The sequence below is a fragment of the Balaenoptera musculus genome, chromosome 2 (genome assembly GCF_009873245.2).
Source record: "Balaenoptera musculus isolate JJ_BM4_2016_0621 chromosome 2, mBalMus1.pri.v3, whole genome shotgun sequence".
Classification (NCBI taxonomy): domain Eukaryota; kingdom Metazoa; phylum Chordata; class Mammalia; order Artiodactyla; family Balaenopteridae; genus Balaenoptera; species Balaenoptera musculus.
In genome coordinates this window covers 36,996,092-37,016,795 of record NC_045786.1, presented here as the reverse complement: position 1 = coordinate 37,016,795, position 20,704 = coordinate 36,996,092, and the positions used below count along the sequence as shown (strand labels likewise).

At 48.9% G+C, this 20,704-nt stretch overlaps 2 protein-coding genes across 3 annotated transcripts; both read right to left on the bottom strand.

Moving 5' to 3' along the window:
* Nucleotides 1-1,261: 1,261 nt before the first annotated feature.
* On the bottom strand, nt 1,262-15,305 carry WDR73 (WD repeat domain 73). The gene is made up of 8 exons (XM_036844957.1): nt 15,214-15,305; nt 14,612-14,679; nt 14,215-14,303; nt 11,900-11,988; nt 11,204-11,268; nt 4,807-4,971; nt 4,117-4,476; nt 1,262-3,008 (listed from the first exon to the last, which is right to left on the bottom strand). Exons 1-8 carry the CDS (start codon nt 15,252-15,254, stop codon nt 2,773-2,775), a joined length of 1,113 nt encoding a protein of 370 aa, XP_036700852.1. The 5' UTR covers nt 15,255-15,305; the 3' UTR covers nt 1,262-2,772.
* Nucleotides 15,306-16,164: 859 nt separating this feature from the next.
* On the bottom strand, nt 16,165-19,200 carry NMB (neuromedin B). 2 transcript variants are annotated; one of them, XM_036843334.1, is made up of 3 exons: nt 18,985-19,200; nt 18,182-18,354; nt 16,165-16,434 (listed from the first exon to the last, which is right to left on the bottom strand). In XM_036843334.1, exons 1-3 carry the CDS (start codon nt 19,139-19,141, stop codon nt 16,399-16,401), a joined length of 366 nt encoding a protein of 121 aa, XP_036699229.1. In that variant the 5' UTR covers nt 19,142-19,200; the 3' UTR covers nt 16,165-16,398. The 2 variants fall into 2 exon arrangements, with proteins under 2 accessions (XP_036699229.1, XP_036699228.1); XM_036843333.1 differs by having other exon boundaries at nt 16,170-16,429.
* Nucleotides 19,201-20,704: the final 1,504 nt, after the last annotated feature.

Here is a 20,704-nt window from a genome sequence, read left to right as displayed (position 1 = left end):
CAACAGCATGTGGGACCTTCCCGGACTAGGACTTGAACCCGCATCCCCTGCATTGGCAGGCGGATTCTTAACCACTGTGCCACCTGCGAAGTCCCTAGAAAAGCAGCTTTTCAATTCATGTATCAATTCTACTACTTTCTAAATTACTCATCTCTTTTACTTGGTGAAATAATATAGTTTAGCCAGTGCTATGCTGGTAATCCAACTCTCTTGAGAAAAAAAAAATCCCTGATTTGTCATATAGGTTTCCTCTTCTATCTGAAAGCAGAGTGTTCCTGTGAAGCTTAAGCCGAAATGGCGCACAGCAAAGAAGAAATTACCTTTTTCTGGAAATGAATCTATAGAATCAGTTCTCATGAGGTGATGGAGGGGAAGAAAAGGATTAGAAAGAAGACTCCAGACGATTGTAAGAAGGATCACATCTTGAGTCTGAAATTTTTAAATTACACCTGAAATTTTTAAATTACACCTCTCCAAAATGTAATGCTCATTCATTACATTTGTTAAATTAATTTAAAATAATCATTTCATTGGAAAATTTATTAGGTTTTTCTTACTTCAAAATAATTCCTAAATGCTATGGGCTAAATTATACCCCCTCCCACCCCCATAACCCCCAGTGTAACTGTATTTGGAGATAGAGCTTTTAAGAGGGAATTAAGGTTAAGTGATGTCATAAGGGTGAGGCTCTAATCTGAAAGGACTGGTGTCAAAAGAAGAGGAACAGAGACCAGAGCTTTCTCTGCCTGAGCAGAGAGAAGAGGTCATGTGAGCACACAGCAAGATGGTGGCCACCTACAAGCCAAGAGAAGAGGCCTCAGGATGAAACCCACCTAGCCAGCACCTTGATATTGGACTAGCCAGCACCTTGATATTGGACTTCCCAGCCTCCAGAACTGTGAGAAGTAAATCTCTGTTGTTTAAGACTCCAGTCTGTGGCATTTTGTTATAGGAGCCGAGCTGAAGAATACACCAAATAGGCCCAACTGAAAGCCAAAAAACCAGAGCCCACAATAGTCAGTTTGTTTGGGGTGATGAAAAGTTTTGGAAATAAATAGTGGTGCTGGTCATGCAACATTGTGAATGTAATTAATGCCACTGAGTTGTACACCTAAAAATGGGGAAAATGGCAAATTGTTAGATATATTTTACCATAATCTTTAAAAACTAATAAAGTAATATACCAAAACCCATTAAATTGTACATTTTAAATGGGTGAATTGTATGGTATGTGAATTATATCTCAATAAAGCTATTTTAAAAAAAAATCAGAGCCCAAACTGTGACTAGTAATCAAATAATTTCAACAAGAAAATTGCTGAAAATCCTTTAACAAATGTGACAGTGAGGAGTCACATGCAGGTACACTTTCATATTTGCTACGGGCCACCAAAAGAAATGTCCTTTGGGCCTACTCCCCTGGGGGTCAGGGGTTGGAAAGCATCACCCTGGTGAAGGCCGTGTTCCAGTGAGAACCGCCCAAGAGGAGGGTGGCCAGTCTCTGCCTGAACGCCAGCTGCAGGTGGTACTGATGAGAATGCCTAGCTCCCCACCCTGGCTGTTACCACCTTTAAAAACAGCTGCCCCCAAACTTTTAAATATGTGAAGAGTCTCAACCTCACACATAAGAGAAATGCAGACTAAAAGTACAAATAATGATTTTTCATTTATCAGACTGGCAAAGGTCAAAAAGCCACTAAGGAGAGTGGTGGTGAGGTAAGAGAATCAGACCGATCATCATCGTTGCCGTCATAAAGTGGCACAATCTCTATGGAGGGCACTTTGACAGTATTTATAAAATTGAAAAATGCTCACATCCTCTGCCTTAGCAGTTTTAATTTTAGAAATGTATTCTACAGACATATTGTTCATGGATACAAAAGTTGTACACACTATTTGTAATTTCAAAGGATTAGAAAATTTTAATTGCCACATAACAGAAGCCTGGATATATAAATTATGGTTCAACTGAACAATGGTACATCATACAACTGGGATAAAGAACCAAGCTGCTCCTCTGTACCTTCTGAATTGTGTACCATGTAACCTTAATCAGCTGTTCAAGGCAAAAATGTTTTAAAATTTGGCAATTTAGTAGATAAAAATGGCATAACCTTATTTTAATTGCTATTTCCTTCATTGCTACTGGGGTTGACTTTTTCATGATTATCTGTCACTATACATTTTCACGTCTGTAAAAAAGTTCACAAAACCTGTTTACATCCGTTAGCTCTTCAGATTCCATGATATTGTGAATGCAGACAGGGGTAAAACGCTGCCATTTTACACTTGGGGGAAATGGGGCTCCCAGATCTAAGAGTAGCTACCAAATATTTATTGTGCCATGCATCCTACCGGTTACTATTATTATTTTTATTATTTATTTGGTTGTGCTGGGTCTTAGTTGCGGCAGACGGGCTCCTTAGTTGTGACATGCGAACTCTTAGTTGCAGCATGCATGTGGGATCTAGTTCCCTGACCAGGGACTGAACCCGGGCCCCCTGCATTGGGAGCACGGAGTCTTAACCACTGTGCCACCAGGGAAGTCCCCTTACCAGTTATTTTTAAATATGTTACTTCTAACTTTCCCAACAGTCCTGCCAGGTAGTTATTACCAGTCTCATTCTACAAATAAAGAAACTGGGACTGAGAGGCTGGTTAACTTACCCACGGCCACTCAGCTGGTAACAGGGCTCTGTGGTCACTTGAATCCTGAATCAACATCCTTGCTATACAGCAGCTTCCTAGGGCCTGGGCGGAAAGATGCTGGAGTCAGCAGGCAGCATGGAGGTCCACCCAGTCCCATACGTGCAGAGAGGCATCACTTGCTGCGGACAACAAAGTCCTCGGTTTGCAGGGGTGCCAGGTGTGGGTGGTGACCAGTGGAGCAGCGTCTATCCCATTGCCGTCTAGGAAGATGTGACCTTTGTGAGTGAAGACAGGTTCTACTTGGCGCCCCGTTCCACCCCAAGACGTGACGTCATAGACCTGGACCGTCCCATCAAAACCTGAGGAAGAACAAGAAAAGAGAGCACTGACGCTGAATCTCTGAATGCTCTACGGAACAAAAACAGGCTAGAGGATGAGGAATCAAAGAGCCACAAGATACTTAAAGGCCAACTGAGGGAATTCCTTGGCAGTCCAGTGGTTTGGACTCTGCGCTTTCACTGCTGAGGGCGTGGGTTCTATCCCTGGTTGGGGAACTAAGATCCCACAAGCTGCGCGGTACAGCCAAATAAATAAATAAATAAAATTAAAGGCCAACGGAAGGGCATGTAACATCTGCCGTCAATGTCGGCGGCTGATGACTCCTCGGAGCATATAACAATAAGCATCTGTTGTCCATGTATCACGTGCCAGGCCCGAGGCTAATCTTGCATTCTCTCTTTTAACCCTCACAACTGTATGAAGTAGGTACTATTATTTTCCCAAGAAACGGAGGCTTTAGAGACTTTTCAAACCTCTTCCACTTGCCCCCAATTCTAATCCCTCCACATGTGAGTCCCTCTCAGCAGATGGCCTTGTCTCCTACTTGGTGGGGGAAAGAGAAGCCTTTAGAGAGAACCACCCAAGCCTGGTTCTGCTCTTCTGCTCTTTCTGGATCCCGCCATAACCAATGACCCTCTCTTGCTCTCTCAACTGTTCTTTCAACCTCTCCCCCCATCAGAGGATCCTTCCATCGGCTTTCAGATACCTCATTACACACCCTCATTCAACTAGATACTGCTGGGCCAGACCCAGGAGCCTGCTGACCTAGCTAGCTTGCTGTAATTCTAAAAGCGAAAAGACTGAGCGGCACCGCTGAGACCCTATCACCTCTCCCTGGTGCAGCCCGTGGCTGTCCTGGTGTCTTACCATCCGCAGCCTCTCCACCAACCTCAGAACTGAATTCCTGCTGGGACAGGAAAGGCCTGCTACCAACGTGGGGAAGTCTGGTAGCCAGGATGTGGAAGGGCCGCCACTGAAGAACCTGGAGAGCTAATTTGGAGCTTTTCTGTGAGCAACTTTAACTTCTGGGGCCAGATTCACTAAGGGACTATGGGCTCCTTCCTGAGCACTCAAGAGTCCCCGGAAGAGAGAGATCAAGTGACAGACACAAAATCCTCTCAGCAGTACCTGAAATCGCCAAGCAGTTGTCCAGGCCTGGAGCCCAAGTCACTCGCAGCAGCTCTGGGTCAGGGCTAGGCGTGGACACTGGGCACTGGACCAAGCTCACCGGCTGGCAGAGATCCCGGGGGTCAAGAAGACAGAGCTGCCCGTCCAAGCCAAGGCTGGCAATGCTGGGCCCAGGGCCCCGGCCCCCAGCTTCTGCACACCACCTCCCTCCAGCGGACCCAGATCCGGGCCTGAGGTTCTCTGACGGGGTCCACTTCTGGCGGGTGTCGACAAGCCCCAGGCGGCCCGAGGTGCAGCAGAAAGCAAAGGTGTGTGCGTCCAGGACCTGCAGGCTACTCAGCAACTCGCCGTCACTGACACCTGGATGGCGGGGCGAGAGGAGAAAAGTGGCTGCAGTCAGATGGGTCCAGCGGTTTGGCGGCGTTGGCTGGTCCAAGCCCCCTCCTCTGGGCAGCTCCCCACCGGCCCCCAGCCGAGCGAACCATTTCCTGCCGCCTTCTCATCTCACACGGTCCGCCTGGCTGATTGTGTGCTGGTCCCGGACTGCCTTCCCCAGCCCCGGAACAGGAGCCCCGAGGCCTGGCCTTGCCTCTCACTCATCTCGTTTCCCCAGCAGCTGGCACACAGGGTTGGATTCGGCTTCCAGCGTGGCTGGGTGGGGCTTGAGGAGCCAGCAAGGGGCTGCGGTACCTGAGCTGTACGTGGTCTTCTGTGATTCCAGATCCACCACCTTCAGACTGCTGAGCCTGGCCCCGTGGAGGACTCCGGGCGCCGCCGACGAGAAGATGGCCACCCTGGGCCAGAGATGCCCCTCCTTCTCGCGCACATCAATGGTGCTGACAGCCTTGATGACATCTGGGGGAAGATGGAAGCGGCTAAAGTCCAGAATGTTAATGCAGGTTTGAAACATTCCATGGTGAAGGCCTGCCAGAAGGTCAGGGGAGACGGGCTCACAGCTGGCGAGAGAGGATGTGGAGACATAATCACTGTGCGTTGTGTTTACTTTTTGGAAACTGTCAGAAGCACTGTAGTTTCTCTATAATTTGTCTTATGAACTGTTTCGCACATGGGAGATAATGAATCACAGCAGCCATCTCAAAACCTCCCAAGCAATTCTGGTTTTTTATAGTTTTGCGGAGAACAAATAAAGGAAGAGAAAAGGAAAGAACACGCCGATGATGTTGTTTACACCTTAACTGAAAATAACAGGAACGGAGTTCATGAAGTAATATTATTTCTTCAAAAACATGTCCCATGACCTCAAGCAATTGGCCGAATCCTAACAGGTCAAGGTTATAACACAGATGTCTTTGTCTTCAAACATAAACAGGGCAAGAAAGTCCACATCTTTTTTACACTGAACGTTAAAAAGACATACTTGCCCTCAGGTTAAATCAAATTTTAGCTTTGTTCACCTCAGTCTGCTTCGACAGCAGACAGGTTCCCGTCTCTGCATTCTCCATTTATAACATAGTTCAGAACAAGTAGTTTGCTGTACAAACTACTTAAAGGGAGATGCATATTTTCCATTTTATATTTTCTTGCTCCAAGAGGGAGCTCACTGTTTGGTTTCACATTCTCTGAAGAAAATGGAGATCTATGTATTTTTAAATTCTGGAGGATAGGTAAGAGGATGAGGAAGGGACGGATGAGAGAAGGAACACTAACACGGCTTATCAAGCGAGCACGTGGCAGTCAGTTCCCTGGAGACAGTTCACATACAAGGAGTCACAGAAGGTGCGGCCAGGCTGGGCTAGGATGCAGAGGCCCCTTGAGTCCTGCTCCCCAAGCCACAGACTCTCAGTGCACTTCGTCTAGACTTGTTGAACATAACTGCTCTACCCTAGGAGCCGCAGAGGTCGGAGCAGACAAAACAGCTGAGCCTCAGGACCATGTGTCTCCGGCGAGTGCCAGTGAGGCTGCGATTCAAACCAGCCCAGCACAGCTTGCCTCACTCCCCCGGGCCCCACTTAAGCGGCTCCCTCTTCCCTTTCCACAGACTCTGAGGAACCCGGAACAGATTCCCCAGGACCTGCTGCTCTGAGCCAGGGGTGGTTCTCAGATATGATTTGTCCCCTGATGGCAGGGAAGGAGGAGGTCAAGGGAAAGCCTTCAAAGACCTATTTCAAAGATGCAGTGGAAGACAAAGGCTTCAGAGCTCCTGACTGGAGGGTTGTGCTCCGTAGTTACAACAGGAAGGAAATGCAGGTTCCTCCTCATCCCCTCTCTTGTCAGTGTCAAAATGCCCCCTTTAGGAAATCCACACCAACTAGCCAAATGAAAAGAAAAACTACTACAAAATCAAAGCAAAAGATGCAGTGAGGCACCTCCAAGAACTGGGCAATAAAAGAAAGAAGGCTGTCTGAAGATTAAACCAACAGAACGGTTGGTTCTGTTGCAGTAGGCACACTCCTTAAGGAGTCAGAATGGCTCCAGACCTGCAGTACTGAGCTAACATATTACCACGTCAAAAGGAAAAGTGGTGGCCATGAGAGGGGGCTGTTCAGCCACAAAGGCAAAGAAAATGCTGGGGCCCGTCCACGGCAGAGAGAGCCACTCCAGACTGAAGTTAACTTCCAAGTAGAGGCTTCGGGAGACATTCAGCTGAGGCTGTTAGGTATGTCTCCATCTAAAGACATTCTCAGTGGACCCCTCAGCCCCAGAGCTGAGAGGGGAGGCCACAGGCCCTCCCTCCAGGGGCCTGGACAGCACCTAGGCCTGGGGAGCCAAGCCTTCACAAGTTCTATACTCTCTGCCTAAGACAGCTTATGAAAACACCATTTGGAAGCCTCGGAGCTGATTCCTCTTGTTATGGTTATGTTTATCATGCAGGCTTTGATTAGGTTAGGTCTTCTATAGGAAAAGAATAAGGATCTGGAATATTCCACTTTTAGGGATACTTATTTTTTCATTATAAACTAATAAATCTGCGTTCTGGTTTATACAGCAGTCCTGTGAGTCTGGTGAGCGCGTCTGCCCCTAATAACAGATTAAATTTGTTCTGAGTGTGCTGACAGAATCAGGTTTCTGAGATACCAAAGCTGTGGGTCAAACCTGGACCTTGGAAAATTCACCAAGATAATGCTATATTTTTAGGCGTCTAGGAAAACAGCTGGCCAGCCTTCCTCAGATTCTGGAATATTCTGCACTAATATCCAGGGGAAGGTAACTATCTGATTTCCTACTCTCATATGGGTGTCAGAGCAAGTCTCCTTGGGCCTAGCTCTCCTGGGCCTGGGGCTACAGGTTCTACATGGCACCTGGTACCCCAGGCACTGTCAGGGCGAAAGAGCTCCAAGGCGCCCCCTCATCTTTAAACCATTGCTGCCCCACGCAGCCTATTTTTAGAGAAAGATAAAAAACAACTATAGGGGCTTCCCTGGTGGCGCAGTGGTTGAGAATCTGCCTGCCAATGCAGGGGACACGGGTTCGAGCCCTGGTCTGGGAGGATCCCACATGCTGCGGAGCAACTAGGCCCGTGAGCCACAGCTACTGAGCCTGCGCGTCTGGAGCCTGTGCTCCGCAACAAGAGAGGCCACGACAGTGAGAGGCCCACGCACCGCGATGAGGAGTGGCCCCCGCTTGCCGCAACTAGAGAAAGCCCTCGCGCAGAAGCGAAGACCCAACACACAGCCATAAATAAATAAATAAAATTAAAAAACAAACAAACTATAAGTTACTGACATAAGGATCGACATAGAGATCACTGGAACCGAACGGAGAGTCCAGAAATAAATCCTTATATTCACAATCAACCGATTTTCACCAAAGGCACCAACGCAGGTCAGTGGAGAAAGGCCAGGCTTTTTGACAAATGGACAACCAGACATTCACATGAAAAAGATGAACTTAGACCCTTCCCTCATACCTACCATACACAAAAGTTAACTCTAAAGAGATCACAGACTTAAATGTTGGAGCTAAAACAATAAAACTTTTGGAAAAAAAAAAACACTGGGGAAAATCTATGGATTAAGTAAAGATTTCTTAGATATGACACTGTTTTATTATTAAAACGGACCTCATCAAAATTTAAAACTTTTATGCTTCAAAGGACACTATTAAGAAAATGAAAAGACAGGGAGAAAATATTAGCAAAACATATATCTGATAAATAACATGTATCTAGAACGTACAAAGAACTCTCACAAGTCAATAAAGACAAAACAGCCAATCAAAAAGTGGGCAAAATAGTTGATAAAATATAAGCACCAAGAAAGCATGGAACATCTATGTGAGTGCTTGCTGTTATATCCCCAGAACCTTGCCCAATGCTTGGCACACTGGAAGCACACAATGAATAACGACTGAATGATGAAATGCTAGCTACTGCTACAAATAACAGTAATAATAATAATAATAATAATAATAATAATTATTATTATTATTATTATTATTATGTGCCCTTTCATAAGTAGATCTTACTTCCAGGAACCAGATCTAAGCAAAATGGTGGCACAGACTATGTTGCCAGTAAGTAAATACCCTACGACCTTTTTTTCAGAGCCCTTACATACTATACTGAGATCAATTATTATTATCTAACTATAGTTACCACCAGGCATAGTTATAAGCAGACTCTGAAGTCAGACTAGATTTAAGTCTTGGTTCTGCGACCATCTTTGTGACTTTGAACAAGTTAGCCTCTCTGGGAAAGAGTTTGTTCTCAGACTCATGAGAATTTAATGAGATCACACATGGAAAGTGATTAGTACAGTGACTGGAATATAATATACACTCATTAATATTACTGTTACATCTTATAGATTGTTAATTAATCCAAACAAGTATCTATTAAAATGTACAGTGAAACTGGAATATCAAAGGGCCTGTGACAGCATGTTATCTCAGCCTGCTGGCAGAAAAAAAATAACAACAAAACACCCTTAGGAAGATTCAAATAGGCATTTTACCAAAGATACATGAATGGCTAATAAGCATATAAAAAGATGCTCAACATTATTAGTCATTAAGGAATTGCAAATGAAAGCCACATGATATACAATTTCACATCCATTAGGATAGCTTTAATAAAAAAGACAGATAGGGCTTCCCTGGTGGCGCAGTGGTTGAGAATCTGCCTGCCAATGCAGGGGACACGGGTTTGAGCCCTGGTCTGGGAAGATCCCACATGCCACGGAGCAACTAGGCCCGTGAGCCACAACTACTGAGCCTGCGCGTCTGGAGCCTGTGCTCCACAACAAGAGAGACCACGATGGCGAGAGGCCCGCGCACCGCGATGAAGAGTGGCCCCCGCTTGCCACAACTAGAGAAAGCCCTCACACAGAAACGAAGACCCAACACAGCCAAAAAATAAAATTAAATTAATTAATTAAAAGTAACATTAAAAAAAAAAAGTTACTGTTGACCCACATCCTTGCCAGTAAAAAAAAAAAAAAAAAAAAAAAAAAGACAGATAATAAAATGTTGGTGAGGACATGGAGAAACAGGAACCCTCATACACTGCTGGTGGGAATGTAAATGATGAAGCCATTTTGGAAAAGAGTTCGGGAGTTTCTTAAAAAATCAAACATAAATTTACCACATGATCCAGCAATTTTATTCCTAATGTCTATCCAAGACATATGAAGACATATGTCCACACAGAGACTTGTACATGAATGTTCTTAGCAGCATTATTCCTAATAACCAAAAATCAGATCCATCAACTGGTGAACAGATAGACAAATGTGATACATCCATAAATGGAATACTATTCAGCCATAAAAAGGAACAAACTGCTGATACACATTATGACATTGTATGACATGGTGGACCTCAAAAGTACTATGCTCAGTGAACGAAGCCAGATACAAGAGACCACATATTGTATGATTCCATTGATATGAAATATCCAGAAAAGGCAAATCTATCATAGAAACAGAAAGCAGATTAGTGGTCGCCTGGGGCAGGGTGTGGGCATGGGGGTTAATAGTAATTGGCATGATGGATCTTACTGGGGTCATGAAAATATCCAAAACTGATTATAGTGGTGGTTGCACAACTTGTTAAATTTACTAAAAAAAAAAAATCACTGAACTGTATACTTAAAATGGGTGACTTTCAATAAAATTATGAAAAAATAAACAATCATAACTACAAATAAGGATATACACACACCTGGAAGCTACAGCATCAGACAAGTGACAAGGAAGAAACAACAAAGGAAAGTCCACAGGGTCAGCGACCTCAAAAACCAAATGAGGACCAGAAGTGCCTTCCTGCAGCAATGAAGCTTGGGGAGAAGCCAACAGCTGCTACTGGTTTCTGGGAAGCATCCAAGTGAGGCAGAGGACCACACAAGCCAAGGGGCAGTTCCAAGAGTGGCTGTCTTTGCCTCTGAGGCCCGCTTCCACGCTGGTCAGCAATGGTCTAACCCAAGGAGGGATGGCAGGGGCTGGATCAGGGCTGCAGGCTCCGGTGCCTGCCTGACAGGGGAACCGCAAACCTCCTGCTGGAGGGGATACTATGAAGGAACTCCCCGACTCCCAGAGGAACAGGACTAACGCTTCCTGTGCCTTTCCCAACTTTCCTGTTCCCGTTGGGCAGCAGAGTGATGTCTCTGAGTGGGAGACTGGTCAGCCCAGCCTCGTGCTCACTCACTGTTTTCCCTCCCTGAGAGCAGCATGGCTGCAATGAGAGGTGACCTCCCTGCTGCCCTCGCTCTGCCCCTGCCCGGGGTGGGAGAGGCCCGAAGTTCACCAGGTGCTCTGCCTCTGGCTGGGCTGGTAAACTCAATTCCTGAAGCAAGCTATAGGAAGCTCCACTTGGGGCTTGTGTGCACTGCTGTGGCTGCTAATTCACCTTTGCTGCATTGAAGCAGATACTGCATTTTTTAAAAGAATTTTTTGGCCACGCCATGTGGCATGTGGGATCTTAGCTCCCCAACCAGGGACTGAACCCGTGCCCCCTGCAGTGGAAGCGCAGAGTCTTAACCACTGGACTGCCAGGGAAGTCCCAGTAGATACTGCATTTTAATTCCCACTGGCTCTGAGTCTGTTTCTTAACTGGCTCAGATTAGGGATTGGGGGTGTGAGAGTAACAGGCTTTCCTACAAACCCAACCCCGCCAAGTCAAAGTCACTTACCGCTGTCCTCCGCAATCTGCCACACCTGCAGGTAACAACCGGGAAGGCCACTGGTCACCAGCAACCTATTCAGGATGGATAGGAAATCTCAGCCCAGACAGCGGGGAGCTCACCCACATAGCCCTCAGCCTCTCCCTCTCCAGCCCACTCAGCTTGGGATTCCTACACTCCCCGTATCAGGAGAGCTTACGCAGGGAGGGGTCCTCAAGATCAGTCACCCTCACTTAACAGAGGAGGAGCAGGCTTGTTCGCCTTTAGGGACAGGTCCACAGCTCACAGAGAGTCGTGGGACTGAGCCCTGGCTTCCACGTGGCATGACGTGTGCTAGAGGACCCAGCAGGCAGCCTGAATACAGAACCCTCACCCAGAGGCTCTGGCCTCTGCCAACTGAGCTATTAGCCCCAACTACCCACCACCAGCTCTCTGAGAAACTAAGAGCATCCCTTCTACTTTATATCTATTCCCTAGAGCAACGCCAGCAATCTGTGGGTTACCATAGTCAAGAGGTCCGTGAGGGACTGTAAAGCCACCGAGCACTGGTTTCTTTGTATTCCAGATCTGTGTGTGCACGTGCCCTCCCATGTGCCCCTGTGCTGAGGCGGGACGGGGAGGGGTGGTGATAAAGATACAGGATACCCCTAAAGTTCTAGCCACTCCATCCTGAATGGAAGGTCTGGGTCACAGAGCTGACCATACCTGGTGTCTGGCACATACTTCAGATCAAAGACAGATCTGTCTGAAAATCCTCCATGGCGTACCTTGAAATCTCTTTCAGGGAGTAAGCCCTAAAATACAAAGAGGTGGCCAATCAGATAGGGGACCACTCTCCAAAGGAACGTTTCAGACAAGTTCTAGGTAAGGAGCCATTTCCCAGCCTAGCAGGAAGCCACGGAAGCCGCTCAGGTGGCAATGATGCTTCTCTGGGCAGGGCCTCAGGGTGCTGTTATTTGCAAATGTTGGTCTCAGCTGCCTACACAGATAGCTTCCTTTCTTTCCTGCCATCCAGAACCTTTCTTCTTCAACCTTTCACACCACAGCACAAGTGTTATATTCCAAGCCTTCTTAGAGGAGTCACAGAGGCTTAACAGAGAAAGGTGGAATGTATCAGCCAACTAACACAGCCCCATTCCTCCCCACACCTCGCACTGGAAGTTAGGTGGGTTCTTCCAGCAATAAAAATACAACTGCCAGGACTTCCCTGGTGGCTCAGTGGTTAAGAATCCACCTGCTAGTGGTTAAGAATCCGCCTGCCAATGTAGGGGACACGGGTTCGAGCCCTGGTCCGGGAAGATGCCACATGCCATGTAGCATCTAAGCCGTGCACCACAACAACTGAGCCTGTGCTCTAGAGCCCGTGAGCCACAACTACTGAGCCTGAGTGCCACAACTACTGAAGCCTGCATGCCACAACTATGAAGCCCGTGTGCCTAGAGCCCGTGCTCTGCAACAAGAGAAGCCACCGCAACGAGAAGCCCACGCACCACAACGAAGACCCAAAGCAACCAAAAGTAAATAAAATTTTAAAAATAAATAAAGAAAAAAAGAAAATGCATGGTATTTAAAAAAAAAAAGGAATCCACCTGCTAATGCAAGGGACACGGGTTCGATCCCTGGTCCAGGAAGATCCCACATGCCGCAGAGCAACTGAGCCTGTGCACCACAACTACTGAGCCTCTGCTCTAGAGCCCGCGAGCCACAACTACTGAAGCCCACGCACCTAGAGCCCATGCTCCGCAACAAGAGAAGCTACCGCAATGAGAAGCCCGCGCACCGCAACTAAGAGTAGCCCCCGCTCACCGCAACTAGAAAAAGCCAGTGCAGCACCGAAGACCCAACGCAGCCAAATAAATAAATTAAATAAATAAACTAATTAATTAAAAAAAATACAACTGCCAATTATCCAGTGCTCACTGTGTCAGCCACCCTGTTTAGTGCTTTACTCTATCATGTTGAATTCTTACAACCACTCTGTGACCTGGGCACTATAATTGTCCCTGTTCTAAAATGACAAAGCCAAGGCATAGGGAGCTTAAGCAACTTTTTAAGGTCACAGGGGTTATGTTATACATCTGAACCAAGTCTGTCTAACCGAAGTCCATGCTCTTAGCCACTAGACTCTACTATCCTCCACGTGAGGAACCAGAGGCAGGGGAGGAGGAGGTGGCCACAAGAGAACAGAGGGAAAGCCAGGGGTGAGGTGGGAGGTAAATCAGGTCTCTCATCAAGGCTCAATTTTGGTGAGCTCCTGACTTAGCTTCAGGAGTAGGGATGAGGAAGATCAAGAACATTAGGAAGGCAATTTACCCAAGGGCAATAAAGGCCGGACTGATCTAGCCAATGAGGCTGAAGTGATTTTATACTAACATTAGGCAGCTATCAACTCTTCGTGACACATTCTTTCTCTTGGCTTCTGGATCACACTGGCCTTTTCTGAGACTCCTCCTTCTTCAAGAGTATTCTTTCTCAGTACTCCCTGTGGGTTCATCATCTTCCTCTACCCATTTCTTAAATGTTCTCCCTGAGGTTCTGTCTTTAGCCATCTTCTGCTCTTATTCTTTATATACTACACATTCATCCTAGGTGATCTTAACCATTCTAAGGTTTCAACCACCCTTCATACTCTAATTGCTCCCTAAATTTTTTTTTTTTCCGGCCGTGTGGCACAGCTTATGGGATCTTGGTTCCCCGACCAGGGATCGAACCCAGGCCCCCTACAGTGAAGTGTGCGTCTTAACCACTGGACCACCAGGGAATTCCCCCTAAATCTATTCTTGATAAAGTATAATTGACTTCTTGCTCTAGGAGCCGTCTGTAAATCCCAGGACTTTCTGTACAACTTACCTCTGTGCACGTTTGCCTCCCTTTATTAGACTATAAGGGCAGGCCCAGTGCTTACAGTTTCTCTCTTTCTAGTATCCAGGACAATATTTAGTAGACAATAGGAGCTCCATAAAGATTTAATAAATGAGTAGAAGTAGACACATATACTCAGCATAAATATTTCAAGTTACCTGGTTTTCTTTTACAGAAAGTCTGAGAGGTAATATCAGATGAAGAATCTCATTTTTTTTCAGGCTTTCATAGCCAGCAACCAAGATTCCTGGAAAAAGAAGCAGAATAAGCTGTGACAAAGTGCTAGAAAGATTCTGGACCACGGCTGGGTCCAGACACTCTGCCAAATCTTCCAAAGCAAAGATAAACTCTTCTGCCATTGGTATGCAGCCTTGTACTGAGGGATGGAAGAGATCTAGATTTTCATAAGAGATATATAATGCTGATGGGGCATGAAATTGCTACAAGTGACCAAGAGGCCCTCAAGCTCCCAGAAGAGTGGTTGGGTCCCTCTGGGCTGAGCTCCTGAGTTCCAGCTTGAGGAGTGGTTCTTCAGGGCCAGGCAGGGCATATCACCTTTGTCACCAATCCATTCAAGGACTCGAGTGGCTCCCGAGAGGTCGAATGCATGGAAATCCTGGTACCTGCATGATAGGGACACAACGTCACACGATGCATGGCACTTTATAGCTGTTAAAGAACCTGAGATGTTAGCATGGTTCGGCAGTTGGGGGCCCAGGCTCTGGAATCAGGCAGAACTGGGATCAAGTCTTGTTACACATTTCATCCCCTGTGTGACTGGGAGCAGGCCAGTCACAATTTCCCTGAGCCTCGTCCTCATCTGTAAAAAGGAACTCCTAGAGTACTCAGACTCCCCAAGGTTGATGTGAGGAATCGAGATAATCTTTGTTTAAGGTTTAAACCAGAGCCTGGCGCAAAATAAACAGTCACTTATGTTATTATTGTCCTCCACAAGCACTGCCCCTACTAGTACTTCACACAATTTGCGCACACAGGAAGGTGCCATTTCCCAGCTGCGGGAGCCGAGGCCCAGGCGGAGTCCTCCGTACAGGTCCCGCCCCACATGCCGCGAGTTCCCTGCGTGCTCCACGCCACGCCCGTCCGCCCCCAAGCCAGCTCCAGGCCCGGATTCCACGTCCCAAGCCCACACGATTTACAAGCGCAAGGATTCCACCAGCCAGTCCTCCGCGGGCTCCATGGCAACTGTCGCTTCCGGTACCCCACTTCCGCCTCTGAACCTTCCTGGGCAAGCGCGGCCCTCTCGCGAGGAGTGGGGCGCGGCCTGGTCTGACCCGGGGGCGGGGCCTTAGAGGTGCCCTAGCGCCGCCGTGGACATGCAGTACCCTTAGCTAGCTAGGTCCGGGATTCTCCGGATAAACTCTCCTGGAAACAAGACGCAAATTCAGGGATTCCCAGGATGTCAGTTCCGGGCGGGGCCTGAGGGACCAAATACACGCTCGTTTTATGACCTGGTATTTGCAGATCAGAGGAAAAGGCCAGATAAAATACAGGACGCCCGGTTAAATTCCAATTTTTAGGTAAACAACGAATAATTTTTTTCGTTTAAGTATGTCCATGCAATATTTAGGATATCTTATACGAAAATATTATTCATTGTTTATCTGAAATTCGAATATAACTGGGTGTCCTGTACTTTTATTTGCTAACTGGCAATCCCACAAGGCTAGAGAAAAGAGTAAGGGGACCTCGGGTCTGGATCCCAGCTCAGCTCTTTCCTTGGTATGTGCTGGGCACTCCCCTCAAAGCTTGGCGTGAGGATGAAATCAGGTAAGCAAAGCCCTACCGTGTAGTGTATGTAGGTGGGAGCTTTTACAGGTGGGAAACAGGAGAGACTTGCCTCTGCCGGTAGGTGGCAGAGGCGAGAGTAGAAAAGCGCCTGGCAGAGGACCTGGCATACAGCACGTGTTGAGTACCTGCTTCCTGAATGAGTGAATGAGTAGGAGTCCAGAGTCAGTGCCAGACTGGTGCCACGGAGTGTCCTGGGCTCTTTGGGGCCAGCCCCATCTCACTGAACACTGGGTTTTTCAGTCTCCTTTCCCTCCCATCCCCTCCAACATGGGTAGAAAGAGAGGACCAGACAGTCTATGTAAAGAGCAGGGTTTTATTCACAACTTCAACAGGGAAGCAAGAAATACAGCAGGGACATCATCTGCATCTGATTGGCGATATTCCTGGCAACCCAACCAGAAATCACAGTAACGGAGTAACAGAGATGTGAGCCCATGATTTACATCCAGATGGGGCTGCCTGGGTCCCATTCAGCACCTTCCCTGGGTGGGCACAATCTAAGCCATGTCATCTTGTCTTCCTGATGAATGGCATCACTTCTGCAGCATTTGCACCAGCACCCTCCTGTACTGAAGAGGAACACACAGAGGAATTCACCTGGTCAGGGGGACAGATGATAGGGGCATCCTGCCATTCCTAAGTGCTAGGCATCCACAGAGGTAGGCAGGGGCAGGCCCCCCAGTGCCTTTCTCCCTGAAGGGCCTGGGAGGGGTCAGGGTAGTGGTTTTCTCAGAATAACAGCCTAAACCTCACAGAGTGGTCATGACAGTCAAAGGAGATCATAGAAGTAAAGTCCAAGTACCATGCCTGGCCCTGGGCCGGACAGTGTTTTTACTCCCCCACCTCCAGCTCTGCCCAAGACCTCACTTCTGAAGTCCCACCCCCCAGGGCTAAGTACTGCTTCCTCTGAGATTCTCTAGTTGGTCTTCATGTTTCAGGCCTTTGAGACCAGCCAGTGGCCCCGGAGGGGACATTGTCTGCCTTCAGACTCAGCCAGCCCGAGCACCTGGCCCTTACATCTGAGGTCCCCAGAGGCTGATGGTTTTTTTTTTTTTGGCCACACTGCGCGGCATGTGGGATCTTAGTTCCCCACGGGGCTGGGGATGAACCTTCTGTAGGGAATGCCCCTCCCTTCTTTCAAAATGTACATACTATATGCTAGGCACGGTGGGGGACACAAAGTTAAGTTAGCCACTGGTGCTGCCAGGAAGCTCACAGACTGGCAACAGCTCCTGTTTATTAAGCGCTTTCTATGCATTAGGCATCGTGCTCAGCATGTGACACAAATGGTCTCATTTATGAGGAGAGGGGCACTATTGTTCCCATTTTATGGATGAGGAAGATGAGGCTTGGAGAGGTTAAATGACATTTCTAAGGTCACACAGCTACTAAGTAGCTAGCTTATGAGCCCAGCATGCTGTCACCAGAGCTCACATTCTACCACATCACACTGCCTTCTTCACATAGCAACGAAGTACCAGGGAAGGTGGTGTGGGATGGGGAAGGCGCCAGGAACAGAGAATGGAGGAGCTGCCCCTCTGCCAGGCTGGAGGTGAAAGCTGGCTTGGCTCCACCTCTGGGGCCTTGAACCCCATAGGTCAGTGGTTTACAACCAAGGGTGATTTTGGCTCCCTCCCCTGTCCCCTCCCCAGAGGACCTCTGGCAACGTCTGGAGGCATTTTTGGTTGTCCTAACAGTATCTATCCATACTCTAGTGGATAGAGATGAGGGACACAGCTAAGCTTCCTACAATGCACAGGACAGCTCCCACAACAGAAAACTGTCCAGCCCAGAATATCAAGTGCTGGCGTTGAGAAATCCTGCCACTGGTCACTGAGGCAGACGAGAGACTGGGAAGAGCACTGGTCAAGGTGAACAAGGTCTAGACTCTGTCTTGGCTGCTGACTAACTCTTTTCATCCCTTCTCTGAGCCTCAGGGTCCCAACAGGCACATACAGGGCACAGCAAAGGTGGACAGCTGGGGTGGGGCAAGTCTGTGTAGACTGGGGTGGAGGTAGCGGAAGGTCCTGCTGGAAGAAGCTGGATAATCCCAGGCTGTGACTTTAGACTGGGCAATGGGTGAGGGGAACGTCTTCCCCTACTTTTTGTTCCATGGGGTTTGCTGGGAAGGTCAGCTTTCTTTCTTCAGAATCCTCTCCGTTTGAGCTCTAGATCACAGGGAGAGCCTAGAATCTCTGGCTTTCTTGGGTGGGCCTATCACACCCTGGCTGAGCACTCACACCGTAAGCCCAATGCTGGATCCAGGGGCAGCCCTGGCTGAGCCTCTCCCGGGCCTGAGGTGGGGGCCTGGCTCACCTGGGTGTGAGGTGCTGGGCCGCTGAGGCTCATGCCCAGAGCTTTCTTTTGCAGGAGGATCCTGAGCAGATCATGACTCAGCTGCAGTCTCTGGTCCCTCAGGGAGATGAGGGGAGCTGTCCCCAGTAGGGATGGGCTGGGGGGCTCCAGACTCTTCTTGCCCATGAAGTGACCTAGAAAGGAGATGCCGAGGCACAAGGAAGTCAGGGAGCAAGGATCCTATCCCAGTGGGAAAGCTCCCCATCTCTCCCACTTTTCAGTTCTCATGGCAGGAGGGTACACAACCTTCCTCCTCCTCGTCACCAGGAGCCACAAAGACCACGGGTGGTGGCAAAGCCTGTACCTCAGCTTTTCCTGAGCAGGTAGATGGGATGGAGGGGGTGGTACAGCTGGAAGCAGGGTGGGATGCCCCAGGGCCAGGAAGAAACTCTGCCAGTTGTGCTATCTGCTTAGAAGAGGGACGGGAAACGGCAGAGAAGGAAGTGGAGAACAAGAGGTGTCTGGAAGGTGGAGGTGCAGAGAGAAGACACACCAGAGGTTAGAAGATTCAGTAGAGTCTTGTCTAAGAGAAGGGGCACGGGCTGGCAGGTAGATTTAGGATCCAGCCCCAGCTCTGCTTTAAACTGGCTGGGTGAGTGATTTAACCAAGTCATTGGGTCTGGGTCTCAAGTTCCCCATCTGTTAGGTGAGTTCCAGGGTCCCCTCTAGCCTGGACACTAGTGTCCATGGCTGAGGAGAGGGCAGAGAAGGAAAATGGGGTCAGAGCAGGGTGGGGGGCGCTTGCCCGTACCGCGAAGACTTACCGGTGGCCCAGAGATTGCCCCGCGGGTGCACTCGGATCTTGCTGGCCCGGCTGCGGGGCTCCGGGAGATCCCAGCTAAACGGGGCAGCGCCGGCAGCGAGCAGAGCGAAGAGCAGAAGGCCTCCGAGCAGCCGAGCGCCCCGCGCCCGCAGGGTCATGGCTGGGTGCCGGCCGCGCCTCTGTTCAGGTGCACTTAGCCAGGGCTCGGGTCCCTGACGAGCGCCTTCCCTCCTTTTAAACCCGCGCCCCTGGGGGCGGAGCCTGCCCCGAAGAGCCCGCCCCCGGCGCGCTCGCTGCCGCCCGTGCTCCGCCCTCCCTCGACCCTCTTGTCCGCGCCAGCCCTTGGGCGGGGGTCTCGGTCAGGGGCCCCCTCCACAGCCCGCACGGCCTCACTCCTAACCCCACGTGGGCACCGCTTTCTCAGGGCGTTCGGGCCCAAGCCCACCACCTTCAAGCTGGGGACCTGGGCAAAGCGGGCTCCCCTGGCCCTCCCTCACCGCTCTCAACGGCTTTCGGCCAACGAGCGGTTCCTTCACCTCTGAGCCTCTTTCTAAGGGTAGAAAAGGGGACGAGGACGCCTCCTGTGTAACACAGGCGTTACAGTGCCCAGCATAGTGCCAGGCACCAGAGGAGCTCCATAAAATGCCAGTCGGCCCTTCCCTCCTGGGGAATCTGACCGGGTTCACCCAGCTCTCTGCCTTCTCACAGCAGGTGCTCAGGGTAGGAGTGCAGAACGATGGATGGCCGAGCCCTCCCCTCCCCCACCCTCCCCCCACAAATGGGCGCCCAGCTTGGGAGAGACTGGCTTATCAGTTGGCCAGGAGGCAGATCTTTGGGTCAGGGGAGTGAAAAGAGCACTGGACCAAGAGTCCATATACAAGCTGTGTGACCTCACTGACCCTCACCACCTTCAATTGTAAAATGGGAAAAACCACATTGCCCTATATATTTTATTTATTTATTTATTTATTTATTTATTTATTTATTTATTTATTTACGGCTGTGTTGGGTCTTCATTTCTGTGCGAGGGCTTTCTCCAGTTGCGGCAAGCGGGAGCCACTCTTCATCGCGGTGCGCGGGCCTCTCACCATCGCGGCCTCTCTTGTTGCGGAGCACAGGCTCCAGACGCGCAGGCTCAGCAATTGTGGCTCATGGGCCTAGTCGCTCCGCGGTATGTGGGATCTTCCCAGACCAGGGCTCGAACCCGTGTCCCCTGCATTGGCAGGCAGATTCTCAACCACTGCGCCACCAGGGAAGCCCTGCCCTATTTTTAATAGTTTTACATTTTTTAGCCCAATTATTTTGTGGCAGGAAGCAACAGTCCTACAGGACTCCCTCTCAAAGTCAGTTCTCTCCTCCTCCAAAGGAGCTGTCCAGACTTGTCTTGGAAAGAAATTTTAGGTCAGTGGAAGCACTTAATGAATAGAAGACACTGTGCTCCAGAATACATTTATTTTTGCTTAAATGTTTACTGAACACCAATGTTCAGAGCACTATGCCAGGCACAGGAGGGCAGGGACACAAAAGATAGTGCCCTGCTCTCACAGGAGTTTACCATCTCATTAGAGAGACAGAGTAAAAAAGGAGTGAATGATGGAGGAGCAGGGTACTGACCAACCCCTGGGCCCTGGACTCTTCTCAGAAACACTGCACAGTGTGGCTGTGACCGAACCTACTCCCCAGTCTGGCTCAAAAACGGTATTTGCTATTATTACTCTTGC